Source organism: Clarias gariepinus, chromosome 9, assembly GCF_024256425.1.
Source record: "Clarias gariepinus isolate MV-2021 ecotype Netherlands chromosome 9, CGAR_prim_01v2, whole genome shotgun sequence".
Taxonomy (NCBI): domain Eukaryota; kingdom Metazoa; phylum Chordata; class Actinopteri; order Siluriformes; family Clariidae; genus Clarias; species Clarias gariepinus.
Window position 1 is genome coordinate 15,628,872 of NC_071108.1, and position 25,051 is coordinate 15,653,922.

At 36.8% G+C, this 25,051-nt stretch overlaps 2 protein-coding genes and 1 non-coding gene across 3 annotated transcripts; all 3 read left to right on the forward strand.

Moving 5' to 3' along the window:
- The first annotated feature begins 1,012 nt into the window (after nt 1-1,012).
- adora1b (adenosine A1 receptor b) lies at nt 1,013-8,212 on the forward strand. The gene is made up of 2 exons (XM_053503348.1): nt 1,013-2,250; nt 5,393-8,212. The coding sequence occupies exons 1-2, from the start codon at nt 1,910-1,912 to the stop codon at nt 6,069-6,071; spliced, it is 1,020 nt and encodes a 339-aa protein (XP_053359323.1). The 5' UTR covers nt 1,013-1,909; the 3' UTR covers nt 6,072-8,212.
- Nucleotides 8,213-13,577: 5,365 nt separating this feature from the next.
- On the forward strand, nt 13,578-22,019 carry dclre1b (DNA cross-link repair 1B). Its single transcript, XM_053504663.1, has 4 exons — nt 13,578-14,298; nt 16,226-16,391; nt 16,508-16,690; nt 20,204-22,019. The coding sequence occupies exons 1-4, from the start codon at nt 14,107-14,109 to the stop codon at nt 21,424-21,426; spliced, it is 1,764 nt and encodes a 587-aa protein (XP_053360638.1). The 5' UTR covers nt 13,578-14,106; the 3' UTR covers nt 21,427-22,019.
- A 2,556-nt stretch (nt 22,020-24,575) lies between these two features.
- Nucleotides 24,576-24,792, forward strand: LOC128530850 (small nucleolar RNA U3). Its single transcript, XR_008361169.1, has one exon. It is a non-coding gene; the product is annotated as a small nucleolar RNA U3 (small nucleolar RNA).
- The last annotated feature ends 259 nt before the right edge of the window (nt 24,793-25,051 follow it).

The window sequence follows — 25,051 nt, forward strand, 5'->3', positions numbered from 1 at the left end:
CTATTAAAAAATATATATATCAGAATAAGCAAATCAATACAAATCTATGTCTGCAGCTGTCACTATTGACCAATCAGACAAAAGCATCAAACAGTTCCATAGTAATTACAGAAATCAAACCACTATTCAAGTCTCTATGGAAGAACATATTCATGAACCTTATTAAGAGCAGCAGAAAGATCTTACAGATGAGGACTGAGTCTATGAAACTGAGTACGCTTTGAAGTACTGTGTGTAGCCACTTACTAAAGTTTCTAGTAAATCATATGAGTGTCACTGGTGTGCTGAGAATGGCACCTAAATAATATCTGGTCTGTGGTCAGCTGAGCAATGGGCTAGAGGGTTAGTTAGAAATTGTTGGAAGCAAATGATACTGTACAAAGTGCACCTACAGTATATGTTAGATCCACCTGTTAAAATGGTCAGTCAGTGTAAGTTCATGGGAGGTTATATAGTGTATGACTCGCTCCATATAGTATAGATAAAGTATAAGTGAAGTTTGTAAACTTACCTTTTTCTTAAAACCGTCCATCTATGCCTACCTATCTAATTAAATTAAGTTTAGCCTTTATTCATCACATACTGTATACATTTCTGCACAGTGAAATCTTTATTCTTTACATATCCCAACTTCTTGTGAGTAGGCTGGAGAGCATAGGGTCAGCCATTATACCATGCCCCTGGAGCATTCCGGTTTAAGGGCCTTGCTCAAGGGCCTAAAAGTGGCAACCCTGGGGAGCTGGGGTTCGAACCACTGACCTTCTAATCGGTGCTATAACACACTGAGGCACCACCGCCCCTAAATTACTGTATAAGCCTTCAGGAACATATCTTTACTCATTAGTAAAGTACTCATACGCTTTTACAGATATAGGCTATGGGCTAAATGCAGTACTGAATGAAGCCATTAGCTCCACGATACGCCTTTTCCAATGTTCATGCATTACAGTAAACCCTTAAGAGCGCACACACCTCATCTTACCACATGAATGAGACTGGACCGGAAACGCTCTGGAAGCTGTAATACAGGCTGAGAAGAAACTAGCAGTGTTTGCTGAAAACCGTACTGTATCTAAGAGAGTGTTGCCTGTAAGCCCGGGCTCTCAGCTGGGACAGCATTGTGGGTTTTTATTTTTAGTAGTCGTCGTTGTTCTACTTCTTCTTTCTCCCGATTCTTCTCCTGCCCCAGCTCAGCACACGCCTCTTTGCGGGCTTTGGTGCGAGACCGTGTGTGACTTTGCTCAGTAGGAAAGGGCAGTCGGGCGGGCGCGTTCATGTCTTTTAATTCTGACAGATAGCTGCAATAAATGGACACAAAGAAAGCGATTTGAGACGCTGCATACGCGGTGGCCCCTGCAGTCTCCCCTTCAGATTTCGAGAAGCGCCGGGATACCAGTGGATATACATGGACGGATCGCGTTTTCCACAGCAGGAATGAAGCGCTTTCCCACCCCATTTTTGGAATCTTGGACGGAGGGAGGACGGAACGACATATGCAGGTGACAAATAAAAGCGGAACCTAACTGCTTCGTCAGACAAAGACATGCAAGCGGCAGGACATCTGCACAAAGCGCAGGTGGAGCTGATGAACAGGCGCATTTGGGTTATGCAAATATGGTTCCACCATCGGACTTTTCTATTTCACGAGAACGAATAAAAGCACCGATCAGTTTTCGGTGATGCATTTCATTACACATTATTCATGCATGTTTTGCTCTTTTTTATAAAAAAAAAACAAAAAAAAAAAACATGCTTGGTGTGCCAGAATAGCACCAAGTACTCCAAGCATTTTGATGGACTGCAGCCAAACAATTAAACATCCCTTTCTTCTGAAACCCAATATCAGTGCCAATCCTTTATTTATTGTGTAGTCGAGGCCTTTTATTTATTGATTGCACTCTACACGACCATGCCAGACGACAAGTACGCAGCTCAAGCCCTCTACATGGGCATGGAGTTAGTGATCGCAGTGTCCTCGGTGATCGGAAACGTGATGGTGATCTGGGCGGTAAAAATAAACAGGTCACTAAGAGACACAACTTTCTGGTTCATTGTGTCTCTGGCTGTTGCCGACATCGCGGTGGGAGCTCTCGTTATCCCGCTGGCCATCACTATCAGTATCGGACTCCAGACGCACTTCTACAGCTGCTTGCTGGTGGCATGCACAGTGCTGGTGCTCACTGAGAGCTCCGTCCTCGCCCTGCTCGCTATCGCCATTGACCGATACCTCAGGGTGAAGATCCCGACCAGGTAACACACATCCTACTCATTATACTGCAGTGCAAATTTGCTAAATTTGCTTTTTCTAACGGCACTCCTTAAGTGACTCCTTCTGTTAACTTCCAGAGGGCTTTTGTGGGTTTGGATGGGCTGTGGAAAACCAATATGTAATATCTTTAATATTTCACTAAGTGACCACTTTATACATTTCGCACGGTTTATATAAAGGAATCCTGTTTGTTTGTTTGTTTGTTTGATTAAAAAAATCACAGTGTATAGTACAAATTGATATCACACACTCAAAAGAGCCTTATATCAATTGCTAGTGGCTTAGGGGATTATGCCATCAGGGGGTCTAGTAAGAATACAGGATTTAGTTAAATATATCAATCTATCAGTTTATCAACCTATCAATACAGTAATCAATACCGTATCGATAATCAAGTCAGTCATTCATTCAGTCTCTCTTTCTCACTCACTCTCTGAAAGACCGCTGACACTTTAACACCGCAGTGGAATAGAAGCAGCCCCGAATGCATAAAATCATGTTAAAATATTGCATATAATTTAATAGAAAACAGATGCACATTTTATTGATTCGAAGGTTTAGCGCTTCACATGGTCTCTTTATTGCATCTAATTCTTTAAATCAACTTTAGTCTTTCAGAAAAAAAACTATTCACAAACCAAGCAACCAATCTTTTGTTTGCACAAATTAGGCTATCTCTCACCTACCAAGCCTTTTGTTTGCACAAACTGCTTTTCACTGCTGCCAAATGCCACTGCCTCAATGTTAAACTGCAAGACGTAACCTTTTGATCCAAAATATGCTGACCACTTTGTGCTGTACAGCAGCTATTGATTTTTTTTTTGCTGCACACAAGTCTTCTCTGTTCCAAAAATATTATTCTAGAATATTTCTGTCTCATTAGTTTTCTTTTCAAATGTACAATTTCACCTCATATGGTAACTGATTAAGCAAATTAAGGTGAAAATTAGGGCAGTAAAACCTGAGATAACTACAGCAAAAGGTAAATATAATGACCATGAGCAAACACAGCTCTGAGAACTGACATGGTGTTATTGTATTGTCATTATTAAATTACAACTCTCATGTTAATTTTCAAAAGTTATTGGGAAAAATATATACAGTCATTTAGAGTGCCCTGCAAACTTGGTTGTTTTGTGTATTATCAGCTCAATATGATGGTAACAATGATGTAATAACTGAGAGGAAACTTTTTTTTTTGCCAGGTTTATTTCTCTGCAGTCCATAAAAGCACTGACAGCTCTATTTTCCAATGTCTATGAAAGTATATAAGAAAGTGACAAGATAAGAGTAATTTGCATCCCAATGAACCACTAAAAGAAAATTCACATCCCTCATCAGTTAGAAAGCTGGGCATAAACCATTCAAATATCTTACACTAGTGACTTCTGATTACATATTGAAATTCTAAAGTATAAACATTGTGAAAAATAAGGTATAATAAAAAAGGACTACTCATTAAGTCATACAGATACATTTAGATTTCAACAAACATACTATGGTCATTTTATCTTTTGTTATGTAATTCACAGTACCATAACAAAGCAAATACAGAATAATTACTTCGTTAAATTGGGTAACGTAAATGCTCTTATGTTATATACACATGCAGTGACTGGGTTATATGCTGCATAGGGTTATGGATCTTGCCCAAGGACCCAGCAGAGGCGATCTGGTGATGGCAGGTTTAAGGGCAGAACCCTGATCCACTGTTCAGCAACCCAGAGCCTTAACCACTTGACCCACCACTGCTCATTATATACATTGACTGAATTAATAAAAAAAACAGTAAGAGGGTGGGTGTTGGCTCAGGCTGAAGTTAATGTAATAGCACATAGTGTAATTAAATAATACACTAGTCTCGTATGATTATTAAATATTGAATCCATTCTGATCATCATATCTGTTTTAAAAAAAAGTTCATAGATGTGGTTGTTGTTAGAAGATTAAATTAGGTTTTACATCATTATTTAACACTACTGCTTTATTGATGAAAAGATTACATTTTGGCTTTATAAATCCTCCTTATACATTTCAGATATAAATGGAATTAAAATCTAAATAATTAAAATTTAATTAGCAGCAGGGCAATGGGTCAAAACACAAGTAATCCCATTTTAATCCTGCTCTGAGATTACTGTCTCATCTGAGTTTCCTCTGCCGCTAAATTGAATGAGTGTGAGAATGTGTGTGTCCTGTGATGGACTAACCTACTGTACCATCCAGGGTGCATTTATAATTTATACACTAGGAACCTAAACAAGATAACATGATTACTGAAGTTGAATTATTGATTAAAATGATCATGACATGATATTTCGAATCATCAATTCAAAAAGGATTTCAAATGTGGATTTAATGGGTGGAAGTGTATTTTTGTTATTCCTTAAAAAATAGGAATTGTCATAATGTATATATAGTAAGATGGAGTAAACATAAACATATATGTTCAGCTCACATGATTATAAGCTACTGAAGTATTTTTTCCCCCTAATTGATTGAGGCTAGCAGTTCAGGTGGAACATGCTCAAGTTAATAACACACAGGTGCCTTTGCAGACGTGTGTAATTACACAATACACTGAGAGTGGAAAATGAACATAATCTAGAAACAGCTCCAGGACCAGAGATCTCATCTCCACCCAAAGACAGCTCAGTTTAGTCAAGTAAATGTGTGATTAAATTTCCTGTGTGACAGAGCTCTGTCTTGTTTTCCTAGAATTGAATGGCTGATTATAGCAATACCTACTGGTGGAGAAGGAAGCTGTTTTGCCCATGGGCAGGTCTCTATTCTGCAGCCTCAATTTATATTACCGTCTGTGATTTTTTTTTAAGGGTGGTAGTTGCTGACCCTTACAAGGGTATTGCAGTTAATCAACAAAATATTTCTTGTTGTTTGTTAGGCATTCAACTCACCGTGTTTTTAAAAAATAAATAAATAATTTGTTATTTATTCATTCACCAAACTACTCACAGTTGTGCTGATCCTTATATAGAAAGTCACTGTAACATGCCAGTTTGAGTTATTGGAAGTACTATAGTAATATGTTTGATTTCATGTAAATAACTGGTCATATTGATTGATGATGAAAACACTAAACAATGTCATTGAATTTTTTTGCAGCTACAAACGAGTGGTCACTCCAAGACGGGTGGGATTGGCAGTGGTTGCATGCTGGGCAATAGCCTTCATAGTTGGCATGACACCGATGCTCGGCTGGAACAAGTTACACGAACTCCAGCAACAAAATGGCTCACTCAGCAGTGATCTCATCATAACTTGCAAATTTGAGAACGTCATCAGCATGGAATACATGGTTTACTTAAATTTTTTCAGCTGGGTGCTGCCTCCTCTGCTCCTTATGCTGGCCATCTACATAGAAATTTTCTACATGATTCACAAGCAATTGAACAAGAAGGTTGGCACAAGTAACACTGACCCAAACAAGTACTACAACAAAGAATTAAAGCTGGCAAAGTCACTTGCTCTTGTCCTCTTCTTGTTTGCTATAAGCTGGCTCCCGCTACATATCCTAAACTGCATCACACTCTTCTGTTCCAAGTGTGAGAATCCCCCATGGCTCCTCTACACTGCAATCTTACTCACTCATGGCAACTCAGCGGTAAACCCTATCGTATATGCTTTCCGCATTAAAAAATTTCGTATCACATTTCAAAGGATATGGAAGCAGTACTTTTGCTGTAAGGAGGCTCCTCCTATGGAAATGCAAATGAGTGAGCGAGTAGATAAGGATATTAACATTCATGCGCCTGCATTACCAGTGGAACAGAATAACATTTAAATGGAACATCAGGTACCTGCTGAGCTAGGATCTGCCACATATGAATGTAATATGAATGCAAATCATATACTGATTGCAGGTCTCAGAGTATGCGCACATTCTGCAATTAAATATCAAAAAATATTATCTGGATGTTGAGTCATGTCAACTGGATGTCCAAGGAAGAAGCTAATTAGATGTTAAGTTGACAGATGAATAATGACATGTATCTTCTTAACAAGAAGGAAAGTCTCGTTGACATAACTCAACTTTCAGATAACCTCACCTGGATTACTGAGAATCTTCACAGATATTAAACAATATTGTGCCAATGGTATGAACACAGAGGAGGGAAATATTATTTCAGTGGGTATATTTACAGTGGGTAGTGAGAGGGGTGGGGGTGGTGTTGTTGTGCTGTACAGGAAGTCAAAAATATTTTATAATTGTAAAAATGTTTACTGGGTAATTGAAGGCATGCAAAGTCAAACCACAAGGAAAGTATCACAGGCATTGAAAAAAAGGAAAATATAGAATTCATTTTGTTATCCAAATTGTGCAATACACTTGGTACCAAAAATGGTGCATCATCTCTTTATTATTCAGAATTAGCATTTATCTAAATACAATTATATACATGTATGAATACATGTGAATGTTTACAGAAAAATGCAGTTTGATATAATGAACACTGAAGCACAGGCATCATGAGAGAATGTTAGAAATGATAAGGAAAAATGAAATTGTATATACATATATTTTAATGTCAATTTATTTATATAACCTTTTTTAGCACTAGTAATAGTCACAAAGCAAGACTACAGAAATCCTAAAGTAGGCCTAAGGCCAAAATGGCATTTACAAGGAAAGCACCCCTAAACAATGAAAAATCCACTTCACACAAGACATGACATGGCATGTGCAGCAAGCCACAATGCTTTTTAATTCACACTTGGCACAGTTTCTGCAGCTGACCAGTAGGTGAAATTCTCTCCACTGATAATTCGATATTTCATGTATCTTTCTGTAGTGATCATGAGATTATTATGAATAAGCATTACCACTGTATAATATATAATTTATTAGCCCAATGACATTTTAAGGTTTAAAAAAGGCTTAAACTGAGGCATACTTTAATCTGCAAACTGGAACCTGAACAAGTCCACTAACATTTAGTGATGCACTGATATTTACTGGACAGCAACAATATGAAATAATTAAAAACCATTATTGATAGCTTGATTGTGCGATTTTACATGTATTTATTTTTTTCTCGCTATTATATGAGACAAAAAAATGTATTCCAATGCATAATTTTGACTCTGACTGTCAAACTGAAACAAACTCTTGCATAATGGCTTAAAAATAGATCTACACAAAAGAGAACCATAGCTTTTTTTTTCTTCCCCTGTAGCATTTGTCTCTGCTGAGTTAAGCCTACCAGCATCATTTTAATTAAAAGAAACTATATTATGTAAACACTAGAGCAAATCCCTTTATGGTTCAATTTTAATCACATAAATATTTAGTATTTAAATGTATTAAAAAATTAATAGCAGATAAAATGTGTTTGTATAGCATAAACACAAGAAAATTGAAACTGCATTTCTTTTTTAAGTAAAAAAAAAAAAATCAGAGAGCCATATAAAGATTTTATCATCACTCAATTTTTTATTTTTTTTTACCACAAAATGTGCTAATTTACTCAAATCCAAATTGGTTTTCTATTCACTTTATATCATGTAAAAACTTAATGGTATTGTAGTGCACTAAGCTTATAGGCCATGTGAAATTCAGTTACAGAAAAAGTAACCAGCTACGCTCTGTAGGACATAAAACATACATGTACTATACAAAATCAAATCCGTTCTTGACAATTTAAGTGTAAAGCAAACTAGAGAGAAAGATATTTGGATCATGCATTCCCATTCTATGCTTTATTACTTTTATTTGAAAATCATAATTGTACTATTGCAGGGATAATTTTTTGTGCAGTAATGAAGCCAATTAAACTAAAATGGGAAACCAGAACAACACACACACTCTGTTTCTTCACTAACTTGTGGTCTCATGGCATGTTATTTATTGAAAAGTAGTGTTATAATTAGCATATGTGATAAGGCTGATAAGGCTTACATGGAATAGGGGCAGATTGCAAGGACCATTTGAAAAATGCTTAAATGTATCTGGTTTATTGTCTTAATAAAAGAACAAGAAACATTTTGGCAAAAGAAGACTCATAAAAAGCAAAATCTCTCACTTTGTGGTTGATTAGATAAATTGAAGCCTATGAAGTAAGCAATTAGTTTTGTATTAAAATATATAATAAGGGCTACACAATTTATTGTGTATTAACTGTGTGACTTTTGTTTATTATGATACAGTGAAAGATTTTTATTTACAGACAGCATAAGTTTAAGTGACAAATAAATTTTAATTTATATCTTTCACAAGCAACACATCACAGATATTAGCTTAACATTAAAAAAAATCACAGCTACTGACTATGACTATATCGATAATAACTGTTAATAATCATCACTTCTGTCTGTGTGCCCTTACATGGATTCACAGCACTGAGAAAAAGGCTTAGTTCCATTTATTTGTTTGTCAACAAATATATTTATGACAGAATTGCAACAATTCCTTGTCATTTATTAAAACAATCTACTATTTCTTTTGGCTCTCCTAATATTCTATATAGTTGTTGTTGTTAAAAAGTGACTGTTTCTAAATCACATGTTGTTGGAAGAATTTAACAAACATGTGGGTGTATTGGTTATAAATAACCAAGTGCCTTGAAAATATCTGTATAAACACTTTTACATATTTAGGTTTGTGCAACTAAATTAAAATTGAAATAAAATCAGGTCCGTCAAAAACAGAAAGTGCAGGGAAACACTAACCAGCTGTTAAATGACAGCTGAAGGTAATTACATTAAGAAAAGAGAGAGATCTAGGGAAATGCATTCTAAGCATCTGGAACCAAATTTCATGCCTCAGTGATGAACAGGTGTCTTACAGAATGGATTTTGGAGGACAGTTTGATCTAAAAGAAATCTTCATCAGAAAGTCAAAGAAAAGTTTTGTGCAGTGATTGTGATATAAGACATTAAGTTTGAAGCTTGTGTATGTGGAAGTGTAAGGTGTATGGCTGCATGTCTGGAGGTTTGTGTAAAGCACGCTGGAGGCCTGTTTTAGCTGAAAATGTACTGAAGCTGGATTTAGAAAATAAATAAATGAATTAAAAAAATTATGAATGCTGAAAAAGGGGAATAACTTTTGATTTGGTATAAGGCAAAAAGAAACTTCTCAATAACTGCAAGTACAGTTAGGATATAATTACAGCAGTTACAGTAGTAAGACAAGACAATTATCCCCCCCCCCAAAAAAAAAGTACAGTATATACTGTGTGTTGCATTATATCTTATATCATTATATATGATTATTTTCCTGATTTCTTAAATAAATTATGCACAACATATGCTAGGCATATAGGTTTATTTCATATTATTCTTAAATCTATCTATCTACATATCTACCTATCTATCTATCTATCAATCTATCTATCTTATTTGGTCTAGATAGTGCCACATCATTCATGTTTTTCGATGGTGCAGAAAAAAGGAAGCACTTCATGCTCACCCTTTATATTCTGTGAGGACACAGGATACAAGGTGAGGATATTCTTGTCTCTTGTCTCACAGTGTGTGTGTGTGTGTGTGTGTGTGTGTGTGTGTGACAAAGAAACTAAGTGCTCCCAGAGTGCAGCAGCTGTTTCAGACTATCATTCTTCTCTCTCATAACTACATACCTTACCTTTTATGTCTCTCTGTAGGTACTAAATCCTTCATAGTTGTATCTTAATACAAACATATAAAAACTAAGAAAATAAATTAATGGTTATGGTTATGTGTCATTTATGTGCAAATTTTGTACCCTTTTAATTTAAGTGTTATGGCTTAATTCAAAACAGTACTGTGCATATGTGCTGCATTATCTATTATTTGAAAAGGAAACCTGGAGCTATGCATTGTACATAAGATGTACATGTCTCTTTCATAAAGGATTGCTATCAATAGAGGTACTTACATGACTGTATGTGATAAGACGCTAGCAACAAGTAATTTAAAAAAATCACATCTCTACAACTTGTGTGTGGACTGTTCTAAATGAATAACTTGCATGGTTGGAATTTTTTAACAGCAAATTTCAAGTTACGATCACATAATGTACCTTCATGTGTAAATAGGCATGTTATTGTTATTATTATTATTTGCATTGTTGTTAATATATTTACACTTTTAATAAGCAATGAAACAATATGATTCAGAAAAATTTATAAAATTAAAGTTAGGGCCACATGATTTGTCTGTTACAACATAAAAATAAGGGAACACATTTATCGATATTTACAAAATCATTCTGCATACAGTAGTGGGAAATTTTTTCGCAGATTGAACAGTGTGTGCTAACAACATAAATTAATGACCCCTTCAGTAGTTTAAGTGATAGTTAACTACAATCAACAAAAAATGGAATTACTTTAAGCAATGTGGCTTTTTTGTAATTTATTTAAAAAGATTCACTAGAAATCTCTCTTTAACATCTGTTTGACTCTGGGTGAATGAGGCAGCATGGAGTACTGTACTGTACTGTACTGTGCCTGCCCTAGTGAACTGTGTAGTGAATTAATTGAAGAAAATCATTTAAAAAGAAAAAAAGCAAATGAATTTTCCTAATGAAGCACTGACAAACACAGCAGGGCACAAAGACATTACTGCATCAATGCTTAATGTGTTTACCAAAACACATTTGTAGTCAATTTCTAATATATAAAAAACGAATGTAATGCAAAATGATAATATTTTGATAATAATTACAATATAGCATAATTTTTCTTTGAAAAAAAATTAAGGTGTTAGATAGCTAAGATGCATAATACAATTATAATCTATCTTATTAACAGTGAGATAATCTATTTAAAGGGTAAATTTGGTACTAATTTGTATTTCTAATTTAGGTTTAGGTTTCTAAAGGGAGGCTTTGGGTACTGTGCAAAAGTCTTGAGCCACCCCTTATTTGTTCATGTTAAATTATGTAGATTGAATTAAAAAAAATTGGATTTATTTTTTTTTACTGCGACAGACTGCAAAGTATTTAAAAAAAAAAAAGCTACAATTTAAAAATGGTTGTTGGTGTAACAACGTCAGCAGCAATCTCATTTCCGTTCTCGTCTGTTCCAATTACTCAACATTCAGCAACACCAGTGAATAATCACAGGGCTGATCATCTGTCATCATCTGCACATGTTTCTCACTGGTTCATGACCCGTGTCAGATGCTTTTAGTTTGTTTTAGTTTGATTGTTTATCGCTGGAATAATTCATAGGTCACTGTGTAGCTTAACAAACAAAAACATTCTGCTGAAACTAGCCAGGCACAAGAACTGGACTGAAAATGAGAGCCCAAATGTTTTATTTTAAAATACAATATGTACAAATATAAAAACTGTAAAACACATTTAAAAGTACTTTATAGTGTAGTCTTTAAACATGTAACAAACACAGTCAAACCCTTGCTATTAGTATATTTTATTTTGATAATATATTTGTAAAGGTATATTTACAGCTTGTTTTAAAAAAAATATTTTTATATCCCATATTTTATATTTTGTTCTTTTCTTTGCAGTTTTTCTATATTCTAAAAAGAAGGTTTTTATATATATTTTTTTTCCATTTCCTAATTTGTTTTTATTTCTATTGATAATTAGATTTTAAAGTCACAAGCGGTCGTATTAAGCATTTCACTGCATATTGTACAGTGTATGACTGTGTATGTGACAAATAAAATTAGAATTACAATTTGAAATTTGAATATACATGTGAGGATTTCTCATTTAATATAATATAAATATTCTCTAATTATTCTTACTCAGCCTTTAAAACTAATTCTTATCTGCTAAAACTTCCAGATCCTTTAATCAATTGTAGAATATTGTAAAACATTCAAATTCAATAAATATTAATAAAATTGTATATCTTTTAAAGCTACTCAAATGGTATTGCCTACAAAACAAGTATTATATATTTATTTAAAGGTTATCATCTTATACTAGGAACTTCTAAAGGATTCTCTGGCCACTAACAGAAAATAAGACAATAAAAACTGACCTAAATAACTGAATATAATTTCAGTTAGTATACTGTGCAGTACACACATCATATTGGTTTATTGCAAAACAAATAAGTTTTACAACCATATTATAGTGATAACTGTAACCCACATGTTGTCTTTACACATGGTACCTCTGGGTTCTCCGGTTTCCTCCAACAGTACAAAAACCAAAGTAGGCTATTTGGCATTCCCGAATTGCCTGTAGTGTGTGAATAACAATAGCACATCGATCTGGGAACTACACCCCTTAAGAAACTGTCACAGAACCGATAGATATATCTCTACATAGGGAGTGTCCGGGGCTCAGTGTGGTGGATAGCACATGGATGAACCAAAATTGAAAAAATTATTAAAATAAATAAATTAATTGAAGAAATATGTACAATATAAATCTTGTGTAAAACATGCTATCTAAATATTTTAAAAACGCAATGCTTGCTTTTTACTACAGTAGTTGATGGGCCTAAAAGTATTTTAGTGAGTTGCAGTACTATTCAACATAACTGTACACTGAAACGACAACTAACTTCCGTTGCACTTTACAGTTCTCAAGAAACTTTTGCAATCTTATTCTCTTTCTTACACAATCTATGTATTAATATGATTGCTGAGTAATTTAGCTGTTTGCCAGTAAGATGTCATACACGCCCAGGTATAAGTCAACCTACTGATAAAAGGTGAACTTTGTCTGACCACAAAAGGATGCAGTTGCACAATGCTTCGTATATAAGTACACCCCACGAGATTAAAAATATAATTAAGTAAATATAATTATGACAATAAAACGCCCTTGAGTATACAAGAAGTCACCTGGCATGCAACTCATATGCTCTTATGTTTTGTCGCCCTCTTGTGATTACTGCGAGTAATGTTACGCTCTTAAGTTTTGTCGCCCCTAGTGGGTACTGTGAGAAATGTTACGCCCGTACGTTTTGTCGCCCTCTTGTGGTTACTGTGAATAATGTCATGCTGTAATATTGTCAAATTATTTGGTAATTTGTTTAGATATAGAAAAAATAAAGGGACATGGTTAATTTATAAGATTAACTATATGCGAGTTATGTTTGAGAATGTGTGTTTATTATCAGTGTAGAACATAGTCATAGTGAAATTATTCTTATATATGTCTTACACTGTTCTGTTCACGATATGTCACACACACCAAAAATATTCTTAACAAATCAATACCAATTATATAATATTTTATATATGTTTATTATTAAATAAGTTAATTAAATAGTGTAGATGTAATGAATTATTTAGTGGCCCGGTTTCTATGTTACAGTAGTGGACTTATAGTGATGGTGTGCCTTTAAGGACTGCATCAGCCAACGGGAAATGTTTTATTTTTTCTTGGCGGCCCAAACAAACGCGTTAGGCAGCCAGGCGATGTTTAGTGATTTTTTTTTATGCCTTTGGATTGTGTTTCTTTTGGAGGAATGCGCTAAAATGAAAACCTGGTGCTTTAGACACTATAATGCGAGTACATGAATCCTGTGACTGGTTAGTTTACACCCGAGAGACGCATCTGCAGCTAAGCTAAGCTAACTACCGTAATAGCGCCATGTCTCATATCCCGACAGTGAAGTACTAAGAATGCTTTATTTCTTTCAGTGCGTCACACATTTTATTTTTGGGCTGTTTTATTGTTAATGTCTAAACTAGTACAGTAAATAGTAGTGCACTACACTTAACCTAGCCGCTGTGCGGTGTTTATTGTGGACTAGCTGATCTCAGCCCGAGTTGTGTTTAGTTCAGAAGTCTGTATGTGACTGAGTGAGTGAGGTGAATCACATGGCTACTGCAGTAATGCTTAAGTAAATGCTCTCTGCTTAGCAGCACAAACCTGCCTTGTTGAGTTTTTCCCAGTAGCAGAGAACATGAATGGTAAAGTCATTCCTAACACTCCCATGGCCGTGGACTGCTGGCAGCTTAGAAAGTGCAGCCACGTCCGGCTCTTCTTCCTCTCACACATGCACTCAGATCACACATCTGGCCTCACATCCACCTGGAGCCACCGGCCCATATACTGCTCTCCTCTCACCTCCAAGCTCCTCAAACTCAAACTACAGGTGAGTCCTGAGTTTCTCCACAGGGCACACTCTCGTACGTCCTCACTGAAAAATCCTGTTCAGTCCACTGGCAAAGAAAAAAAAAAAGGCTTAGCTTGTGCTTGCCTCAGGTTGGATTTTTGATCAGGGTCATGCACCCACTGTCTGATTATTTAAAGATTACTATATAAGTGGGCCGGTAAAGTTGGAATTTTGATTGTACAGAATCACAGAACACGGTTATGAGAATAAAAACGACCATTATTTCTTTGTATAATCCCCTGCCACTCTAATTCGCTTATCCCAGTGTTTCACTGATGTTTGGATACCATCAAGGTAGAAAATCTTTCTCAGTACATCAAAGCCATAATCGGACTGTCTACTTTATGTCTGAAACGCTGGCCTCCTTTAATGATCCAAAATGCTGGCCTCCTTTAATGATCCAAACGTGAAAAATCACTTGTAGGGAGGTCAGGTGCGAAGAACCAATTAGCAGGCAATAGACAGGATAGTTGTTTAGTTCTGGTCAAAAATGCCAATGTTCAAAAGGTCTTAAATTAATTTGATAGATTTTTAATCCCTTACTCCTTTCTTACCTCCCATACTACTAAGCAAGCTTGGGGAAAAGGCCTATGTCTCTCTGGCGATGACACTGTTTGGGGTTTGGCCAGGGGTAGCTCAGTGGTTAAGGCATTGGACTACGGTTCGGAAGATCCCAGGTTCAAACCCCACAACCACCAAGTTGCCACTGTTGGGCCCTTGAGCAAGGCCCTTAACCCTCAACTGCTCAGATGTGTAATGAGATAAAAATGTAAGTCGCTCTGGATAAGAGCGTCTGCCAAATGCCCAAATGTAAATGTTTGGCAGTAAGTCTGGAACTATGTAATGGAGACATCTGTCTGTAATCAAACAAAGTCTACTTAGTTTAAGGTTTTACATCGTATACATATAACACCTGACTTCAAAAATAAGATTGATCCCAATATATTCGCAGTCTGTTGCAAATATAAATCTGAGAATGGTACCCTTTCCCTTTTTGGTCATCTGTTACTCTGTTAAACTATAGAGTTACTGGTCTAGTATTCTGGATGAGCTGAGTGTTATATTTGATTTTCCAGTTGAGTTGGATCCTACAGTATGTTCCTCCTTACAGGTGCTCATATTATCAACATCATAAGAGGGTGTTTAATTTACTGACTTTTGCAGCTAGGAAAAATGTTTTGTTGTGTTGAATTAAGGACACAACAAAAAAAAAGTCTTACGTTATTATGGACTTTGTTTCTAATGAATACCTTTCCTAAATGTTGTATTTTTCTGTAAATGCCTTCTATAAGATCTGGGACATAAGCCATTTGTTATCTTCCTCCATACTGCAAGGTTTTCCTAGCCCAGTGTAGGAATACTATTCTTGTATGGCTACTTATTTATTTATCATTTATATATTTGTTTATCTTTTTTTCCCTCTCTTTTACTCTCCTGTATTTAAGCTTTCTTTGTGTTTTTTTTTTCATAAAAAATTTAATAAATATACAGTTTAAAGCCATGTTCTTCAATGTGTCTTCAATGTGTCTTAGAGATGTTGTAACATTTTAATCTTCGCGAGGAGAGATATCGGCAGTGTGACATGTATACCACAGTCACAGATGACTCACTGAAGGGTTTCAGTGCTGTCCATGTTTCCATGTTGCTGAGGTACAATGTAGCTTAAGTCTAATGGGATGAGGAAGACTTACAGTAAGTAAGAAACTTGATTTGTGGGGAAGAAAATACAACATAGAGTAATATAATAGATGGATATTGATTTTAATTAATAATTTTTGATTAATCAACGGTGAGGTACCAGTCTGATCAAACACCGTCTATGATCCATTTGTGTACAATTATGTTTAAAGACTTCTGATTTAAGTTTTTGACAGTGCTGCTGCATTTGATGTTGTTTGTTACACAGGTGAATGAAAAATGGATCCAGCCTCTGGAGGTTGGGGAGCCGCACATGTTACCCCTGGATGACATTGGAAAGGAAAAGTTAACCGTTACCCTCATTGATGCCAACCATTGTCCTGGGGCTGTTATGTTTTTTTTCGAGGGCTACTTTGGCACTATTCTTTACACTGGTATGGTTTATGGTTATTTGAGCATAATTATATGTGATTAAAAAGCGGTCTGTAACACAGTGTGCAGAAAGCATGTTTGTGCTCAATTTTTAACCATTTTCTTGCTTTTGTAATAGGTGACTTTAGATACATTCCATCCATGCTGCGAGAACCTTGTCTTAGGAATAATACCACTATTGATGTGCTTTATTTGGACAACACTAACTGTGACCCAACACGTTCAATTCCAACTCGCCAGCGCGCCTGCCAGCAGATCAAGGAGATCATACGGGCTCATCCAAACTACGCTGTGGTCATCGGTGAGATTCACAGTTATAATAATTTTACACATCACAGGCTAAGTTCTGTTGCAGCTTTTAAAATCCTTATTAATCAGGACCTCAGAAGAGAAGAAATAACACTATAAATAAGAAAATGCAAAAAAAAATAAAATTCTTTGCTTTGTCCCTTTTATCTTTGGGGTTGCCATATCGGATCATTTAATCCACAAGATCAGGCACAAGATTTACACCGGCTGCCCCTTCTATTACAACTCTACCATTTCGTTAACCAGATTTGAAATCACTGCATATACTGCTTGGGTTATAGGGGGTGTAGTGTTAGGAGTCCTGCCCAAGGACCCAACAGTGGCAGCCCGGTGGTGGTGGGGCTCGAACCCCGACCCTTTTATCAGCAACCCAGAACCTTGAATGCCTGAACCACCACTGTTCCATAACAATAATAATATGCAGTATATTATATAGAGGCAGTCTGGGACTAAACGCATGTCTGTATACAATTAGGTGTCACTGTAAATAGTTTATCTCAGAGTGAAATCAAAGCCATGAGGTCAAGAGAATTATCTGTAGACCTGCAAGACAGAAATGTGTTAAGACAGATCTGAGGAAGAATACAAGATAATGTATTGGCATTGAAAGTTCCCAAGAGCACAGTAGCCTCCATTATTCTTAAATGGATTAAATTTTGTACTAACATCCATCTTCCCAGATCAGGCCTCTTAGCCAAACTGAGTAATTGGGGACAGTTGGTCAGACAGGTAACCAAGAACCCAAGGGTCACTATAAATTAGATCCTGAGTTCCTTTTTAGGGATGGAAGAGCCTTACAGAAAGGCAACCATCACTCCAGCACTCCACCAATCAGGCCTCTATGGTAGAGCAGCCAGACAGAATCCATTCCTCACTAAAAGACCAAAAGCCCCTAAAAGGCTCTCAGTCCCTAAGAAACGAGAAGAGACTTGAAAATCAATGTGCACCATCTCTAGCCATCCAACCTAGTTAAGCTCGAAAGATTCTGCAAAGAATAGTGAAAGAAACTTCCTAGCATCCTATAATTGCTGAAATTCAGTCCAACAGCATGGCCTCAAATGTGATATTACTTTTATACACCAGTTCTATGAATGATTTATTATTAACAGATTATGATTTGTTTGTTTATTTAACTAGATATTTTGCTCCGGCAAGACATATTCTTCTGTGCCTGACGGAACTAACTACCCATGACTAGGGGAGGTGGGGACTGACAGTTAGCGACCAACAGTTAGTATAATTAACAGGGCAGGGCTAAAAGCAGTTTTAAATTCTTACCAGTACAGACTACGTAGCCTAAAGGTGATTGGAATAAACCATGGCGGTAATGCACAGTCCTTTAGAAACCTTTGATTCTTTATTTGAATCCCAAATAGTATTAAGTGGAAAGTGTGCTATGTAAGGTGAACAGTCACTTGCTCCATGTACAAAATAGTGACCTTGATTAGAGTTAGAGAAGGATTTGGGATTCTAGGTAGACTAGGTAGCAGTATAGCTTGCTTTTAATTAGCTAATTAACAATTGTTAGAACTCCTGTGACACAGAGTGATGCTTATAGTTAAATGCCCCAGTGCTGTTATGCTGTATATTAGCACAGGTGGAACACTCTTCATCTAGAGAGGTTACCCTGTCATTACTACAGTATCTGTTGTATGATGTATAATAAAAGTAAGTTAAAGGCAGTTTTTTTGTTTTTTTTTACCAACAAAGTAAATTTGGGTCTAAGATGTTAATATTGCTTGTTCGGGGAGCCATTTGGTTTTGCTTTGTTGCTTTTCTCAAGTTAGTACATAAACTCTTTTTAGCAGAAACCTCTGGCTCATCTCTAGCAACTGCTGCTGACGCTGCCTGTTCAGTCATCAGGCTCTCCAGTGCAGTAGCTCTTGCCTTTATGTAGTCCATCCTCTTGTCAATATTGCATGTCGTTTTGAACAGAGGGTCAACAATAAAAGCTGTGTCAAGCAGCTGCTCATTGGTCTGGTTAACATTTTTCAGATTTAATCCCCTCTTCGATGGTCATGGTGAGCTGAGTGTTGTCATCTTGAGGCTTGAGTACCTGGTTATTAAAAAATAGAGGACAGGTTTGAATGGAAAACACTTGTGTACTGCTCCCCTGGCAAGGCATCTGTAAACTCCATGTGAGCACTCAATGCCATTATCATAGACTCCAGAATATCCCTGCCAAGTTAGGAGCAGATTTTTTGTTTGCTTTCCAGCACAGAGGACCCGAGAGTGAGCTCTCTTGTTCTATGACCCCTTTAGACTTTTGTTGCAGAGAGCCCCTTCTGGAAAAGTGTCTGTGATCAGGTGATGAGAAATGATCAGCAGGCAAGCACAGTTCTGCTTAAGACTTTTTCACAGAATGCATCACATAATATTGCACAGCTCTAGGCTTAAGTATTAGTTCTTACACAGTAAATATCAAACTCATCATAGTAAAATAGTCATAACCCTAACCAGTTCAGTGTACAGTCAGATACATGCGCCTTAATGTCTGTGATGCTACTCTGCTGTAGTCAAATGGAATATTTAAATGTCCAGAATCTTTAAATATAATTTCTTCTTTTGCACTTTTGTAGGTAGTTACATATAAAATACTATAACCCAGGGAGCACATAAGGCTAAGGTCAAATACAAATACAATGTTTTGGTTAGGTCGGATTTGCATTTTATGACGGTTCACATTCATAATTACATCTGACATTTATCTGACTCTAATGCATTAGAGTCTAACGCATCTGTTCTCTAAAATGGCACACATTAATATTTCTTTGCTTGGGGCATCTGGGATAAATCACATCATATTTGTGCAACTCCTTATTTGTTTCAAACAATGGATGTGTTTGTTTCATATAATGGATGTGAACATTAATTTCAATCTAAACGTTCTCATTCAAGTTACATGACCATGGATACATATCTGATCTCTGACAACATAAAAATGACCTGAAAAGCATCTGATTTACACATTCAGACAGCCATAAAAAATCAGATTTGTGTCTCAAAACATTGGAATTTAGTCATTTCATGCCGTAATGTGAATGTAGCTTATGTGCACATACATGATTAAAATCCACAATGCACACTAAATATTGTGTTAAGGAAGCAGTTTTGTACTCCTGTGTTAAGAAGACAAAAGCGTGTCTTAAACAGAGCATCTGCCAAGCATTCTTGATTTTAACCACATGCACACCTAAGCACCAGTTCTGTGCACCCCTGGCTATAACCTAATTTTGTTTGAGATTCAAGCAAAAGAAAAAACACACACATCTTATTGTCAAGTGCATGATGAATGTTACTTGATTTTCAGGCTCCAGCTGGGAGTTTATTTCTCAGATGAATACAGGTTGAGGTTAAGCAGTATAACAAATCTATGCTCAGTGGCATGTATGCTCTTGATGAGGAGTCACTCCACATTCTTTTGGCCATGGAATTTATAAATAAAGTAGAACATTTTCGTGTACTTTGTAATGGATAAAATATAAATATTGTTTTCTGCACACAGGCATGTATGACCTGGGAAAAGAGTCTTTGCTTGTGCAGTTGGCACTGGAGTTTAAGACCTGGGTGGAGGTAGATATGAAACGTCTGGCAACCCTAAAGGTGCTGGAGCTGCCCGATGTGTTCAGCACAGAGCCAGGCTCTGGGCGTCTCCGTGCCATTGCTCAGGCTGAAGTCACTGCATCCAACCTGCTGGCCTGGAATAAGGAGCGGCCTACCATCGCTATACTGCCCACCAGCCGCCCAGTGGTGTCCTGCCACCATAACGTCCATGTCGTGCCCTACTCAGACCACTCTTCCTACCAGGAGTTGGAGGACTTTGTTTCAGCTTTGCGTCCTGTGTCGCTAGTGCCGATTGTGGGCAGCTGCATGCCGAACCTCTCCTCACTGTGCCAACGCAAGAAGCGACATGAAGTGGTGGTACCCGAGTCAGTACAGCACTACATGAGAGCAAAGCCCAATGGTCAACCTTGTACTTTCATACGTAACTTTCTTCAGCGTTCTTCGCAAACAGTGCCTCGAGGGGTTGTGTTTGAATCACCAGGGAAAAATCCCAGACTACCTCGACATAATGATGATGAAGATTTAGATGTTATGGAGGTAGAAGATGATGTAACAGAAGATGATTCTGAACTGGATGAAGACTCTGATTGCGTTCTGTTAGACATGAGCAAAGAAAACATGCATGACGTTAACACTCTACATCCTAGGAGTCTAAATGTGATTTGTGTCCCATCAGAGGATGTAATCTCGATTGACAGTCTTCCTCTAGAAGACACTGATTCGCTCATTTCCTTTAAAGGATCAAGGCCACCTAATATGAATATCACAAGCAAAACCACAAGTTCATCATGTGATAGAGTTACTGCTATGACCCATAGCAAAAATCCCAGGAAGAAAAGCCCCCAGATGGGAAACATTAACTCCAGAGTGATGAGCCCATCCATGGACACCATTAGTCTCCATGATAGCAGCTGTGTAATGGCTTTAGCAGCTTTAACACCATCTGAAACACACCCTGATTCATCTGATGCATTTAGTACAGTTGACAGAGAGAGGACAGAGCAGTGGCTACTCAATAACTTCACTGTTCCAGAGGAAGAGCTCACATGCCAGTACGGAATTATTCAAGGTCTACAAGAGGTGTATCCACTTGCGCCAATCAATATGCCAAAAGCTGAGGGTGATCCGTTTGAGGCTGCAATACAGAGATTCAAATCCAAATAAGTGTCCAAACATGTAGGACAAGGAAATAACATACAGTATACTGTCCATTATCAGTACTAGTACCAGAAGCTATTAATAGTGATGAAATGCAGTGGGAAAGTCTCCTGTTTGTCTGTGATGTATTCTAATATTTATACTCACTGTTTCCTTTTTTTGACTAGACCTGAAGAAAGCAACGTCGGCTTATTAACTTATTTGTGTTTAATTTGCCACAATAACAACCACTACTTTCTTTTGAAGCTTTTCAATGCTGCCTTCATTTACAACCAATTTTACATGAAGTGTTAAAATTCTTTTCTCTTTTGTATTTTTAACATATTATGTGGCATAATGTAGTACTTTTTTTTGCACCATAGTTTTCCTACTGCAACATCATGTGTGAGTATATCAAACCAACCCATTTTGTGTCTTGTCATTGTGCCTAGATGAGTGTTAACTGATTAAGTTTTTCTAACAGTATGGAAACCATAATTGTATTATAAATAATGAGTAATTCTATGCCTTTGGCATTTTGTTACTTTATGTAATATTAAAATTGTACGCACTGAAATCTTTAGATGAAATTGTAATAAAAGGGCAGAAGGTACAAAAGATCTTACATTTTGGTTATAATTTGATCATTACTGATAGTGACATGGCGCCATTTTGGCTTAGTGGTTAGCATTGTTGCCTTTTACCTTCAGGTTTAATTCCCGTTTTGGGGTCTGTGTCAATGGAGTTTTCATTTTCTTCCCATGCTTGGAAGGTTTCCTCCGGGTTCTCCGGTTTCCTCCCACAGTTCAAAGACATTCAAATTAGGCAAATTTTTGTTTCCAAATTCCCTGTAGTATGTGAATGAACATGTGAATGTGTGTGCCCTGTAATGGATTGGCATCCCATTTAGGGTGTACCCTGCCTCGTGCTATAAGTCTCCTGGGATAGGCTCAAGGCCCCCCATGATCCAGTATAAAGAATTAAGTGGTATAGACGAGTGTGATGGTCACTTGGTTATTACCAGAGGAATATTACTCACTTACTCACCGTCTATACTGCTTTATCCTGTATTCAGGGTTGTGGAGGGCCTGGAGCCTATCCCAGGAGACTTGGGGAACGAGGCGGTGTACACCCTGGACAGGGTACCAATACATAATAGGGCACACATGCAAACATTCAGACACTACATGCAATTTGGGAACGCCAATTAGCCTAATTTGCAGGTCTTTGGACTGGAACCCCCCCCCAAGCATGAGGGGAACATGCAAACTCCAAGCACACAAAGACTGGAATTAAACCCGGAACCTGGAGGTGCAAGGCAGCAGTGCTAACTACTACACCACCGTGTCGCCCACCAGAGGATTTTTATTATTATCATTATTATTATTATTATTATTATTATTTATTTATTTATTTTTTTATTTTTTTTACTTAAGTTCAAATTTTTTTTTGTGAATCTAATTTTAATCAACCAGGCATAGAGAGGAATTTTATTTTTTTCACTTATTCATCTGCATGAAGCAGACAGCATCCTGATCCATTTGCAGACCAGGTCCAGGTAATGCTGGGTGTAATGCAGCTGGGACATAAGTCTAACAGACAGACATTCACACCCATGTGGAATTTAGCATTGCCAGTCCACCTTATTGCATGTTTGTGGACAGAAAGAGAAAACTCACACAGGATCATGGGGAGAACATGCAAGACTCCACATAGAGTTCAGGATCAAGCTGGATCGAACACTGGTGCTGTAAGGCTGTAATGCTACTCACTGTATTACTGTGCTGCCCTAGTTATGGCTATGTGTAACAAAAAAAATAAGCAACAACCTATACCTTATAAGATAATCCATAAAAAGTAGGGACACATTTTTAGCGCCTCTGAATATTCTTCTGCAGCCTTTTACATTTTTTCTGACTGGAACGCATGTAAGTCTAAAAGTTTGTCAATAGGTGGCAGTAAATAACAAAAAAAATGCAGTGATCTTATCACGGTTAAAGAAAATTGGTTTCTTCCTTCAAAAATAGATAAATATATACACCTTCTCTGCAATACTGAATGATTTATCTACAAAATCCACACAGTCATCCGGTTGATTCTGACTAATTTCTAATTAGTGAACATTTTATTAAGAAAAGCTACCTTTTATTACCTGTTTTAACTGCATTAACTCTGTACTGAACTGTACCTATTTTTTTTTTTTTTCAACTAGGACAGGCACAATGTATAAACACTTCGTGGAAGCACAGCATCACTCCCTGTTTTTATCCTGGCTTTTTAATGGATGGTTCTTGAAGCTTTCATTTAATGCAAGGCTCATTTCCGATTGTGAAAATACTATCGACCTCCAACAACGTGAGACACTGAGAACTCCTTTTTTTTTTTTTTTTTACCTCTTCCTCTTGTCAGCACAAGCTGTGTCTAGTACTTTCAGATTATGCAAATGCTTTCTAGCTTTGTGCTATATATTTTTTTGTGACCAATGACAATATAATAGTCACTGTATTGCATGTTTGCATGTTTTAAGTAATATACGATTATGTATATAATTAATCTGGCATTAGGAGTAGACTATCAGTGTCCATTACTGAGATTCTGAGTTAAAACACACCATTCAGTGTTTAAATATGACATCAATAATACAGTACATTTACAGTTTTCCCTGCTGAAGATACTTTAACTAGGTTAGCCGAACTGGGGCTTCTACTTTATTTTATTCACACGCAGACAGGCTTTAATATGGAGTTTGTCAACTTGTCCCTCATTCCCTTTCAATTTATATGCAATGCATTTACGACTAGCCGGTGGGAAACACAAGAACAGTGGTGTTTAATGTAGTTCCAGCATAGTCCCTAGTTGCTCATAAAGAATGAATGTGCTGAGGCTGTCTTGGAAACTCTGCATGCATTCTCTGTCAACTTGCTTTTACATTAACACCCGGATCTTGTACTGTACAGCTCACATGCACCCTAATATGTAGGGTCTATTCTATGATATTATATTACATCCCTTATCTGTTACTATTACTGATATGCAACAAGCATATTAAATGTTAACTGTAAAATATGCATATATCAGCCACTTTATTAGGTCATGCAGTTATCTACTATGCCTAATTATTTGGCAGCTGCACAATGCATAAAATAAGTGGCTGCAGATACAAATGCTTATTTTACTAGACTTTACCTTTATGGATTATTTTCGTGGTAGCTAACTAGGAAATGTGATTTGAAAGTGTTACGTCTTCCTAATCACGATAATAACCCACGATGTGCGTACACTTCTAAGCATGAATCAGATTAGAGCTAGTGCTTCGAGCATGAGCTGTAAGCACTGATGAATGTTCTCTGTTTCTTGTGAAGCATGAGAGGAAAAGGACATAAACACAGTAATTATGGTTGGGCAGTGGTAGCTTAGTGGAATAAGGCTCTTGGTTACTGATCAGAAGGTTGGCAGTTCAAATCCAAGATGCCACTGTTGGCCCTTTGAAGAAGACCCTTAACCCTGTCTGCTTCAGGGTGCTTTATCAATGCTGATCCTGCCCTCTGAACACTGACTTCCTAAAATGGGATAAATGAAGAAAAAATGTCACTGTGCTGTAATGTACATGTGACACACAAGGTCTTCAAAACATCAAGAATTTTAGCTAAGG

Bases quoted from the DNA above. Each gene is read 5' to 3' on its own strand.
- adora1b (XM_053503348.1), top strand. From the start codon at position 1,910: ATGCCAGACGACAAGTACGCAGCTCAAGCCCTCTACATGGGCATGGAG. The intron at 2,251-5,392 runs GTAACACACATC...ATTTTTTTGCAG, and splicing joins AGGGTGAAGATCCCGACCAG to CTACAAACGAGTGGTCACTC.
- dclre1b (XM_053504663.1), top strand. From the start codon at position 14,107: ATGAATGGTAAAGTCATTCCTAACACTCCCATGGCCGTGGACTGCTGG. The intron at 16,392-16,507 runs GTATGGTTTATG...CTTTTGTAATAG, and splicing joins TGGCACTATTCTTTACACTG to GTGACTTTAGATACATTCCA. The intron at 16,691-20,203 runs GTGAGATTCACA...TTCTGCACACAG, and splicing joins AAACTACGCTGTGGTCATCG to GCATGTATGACCTGGGAAAA.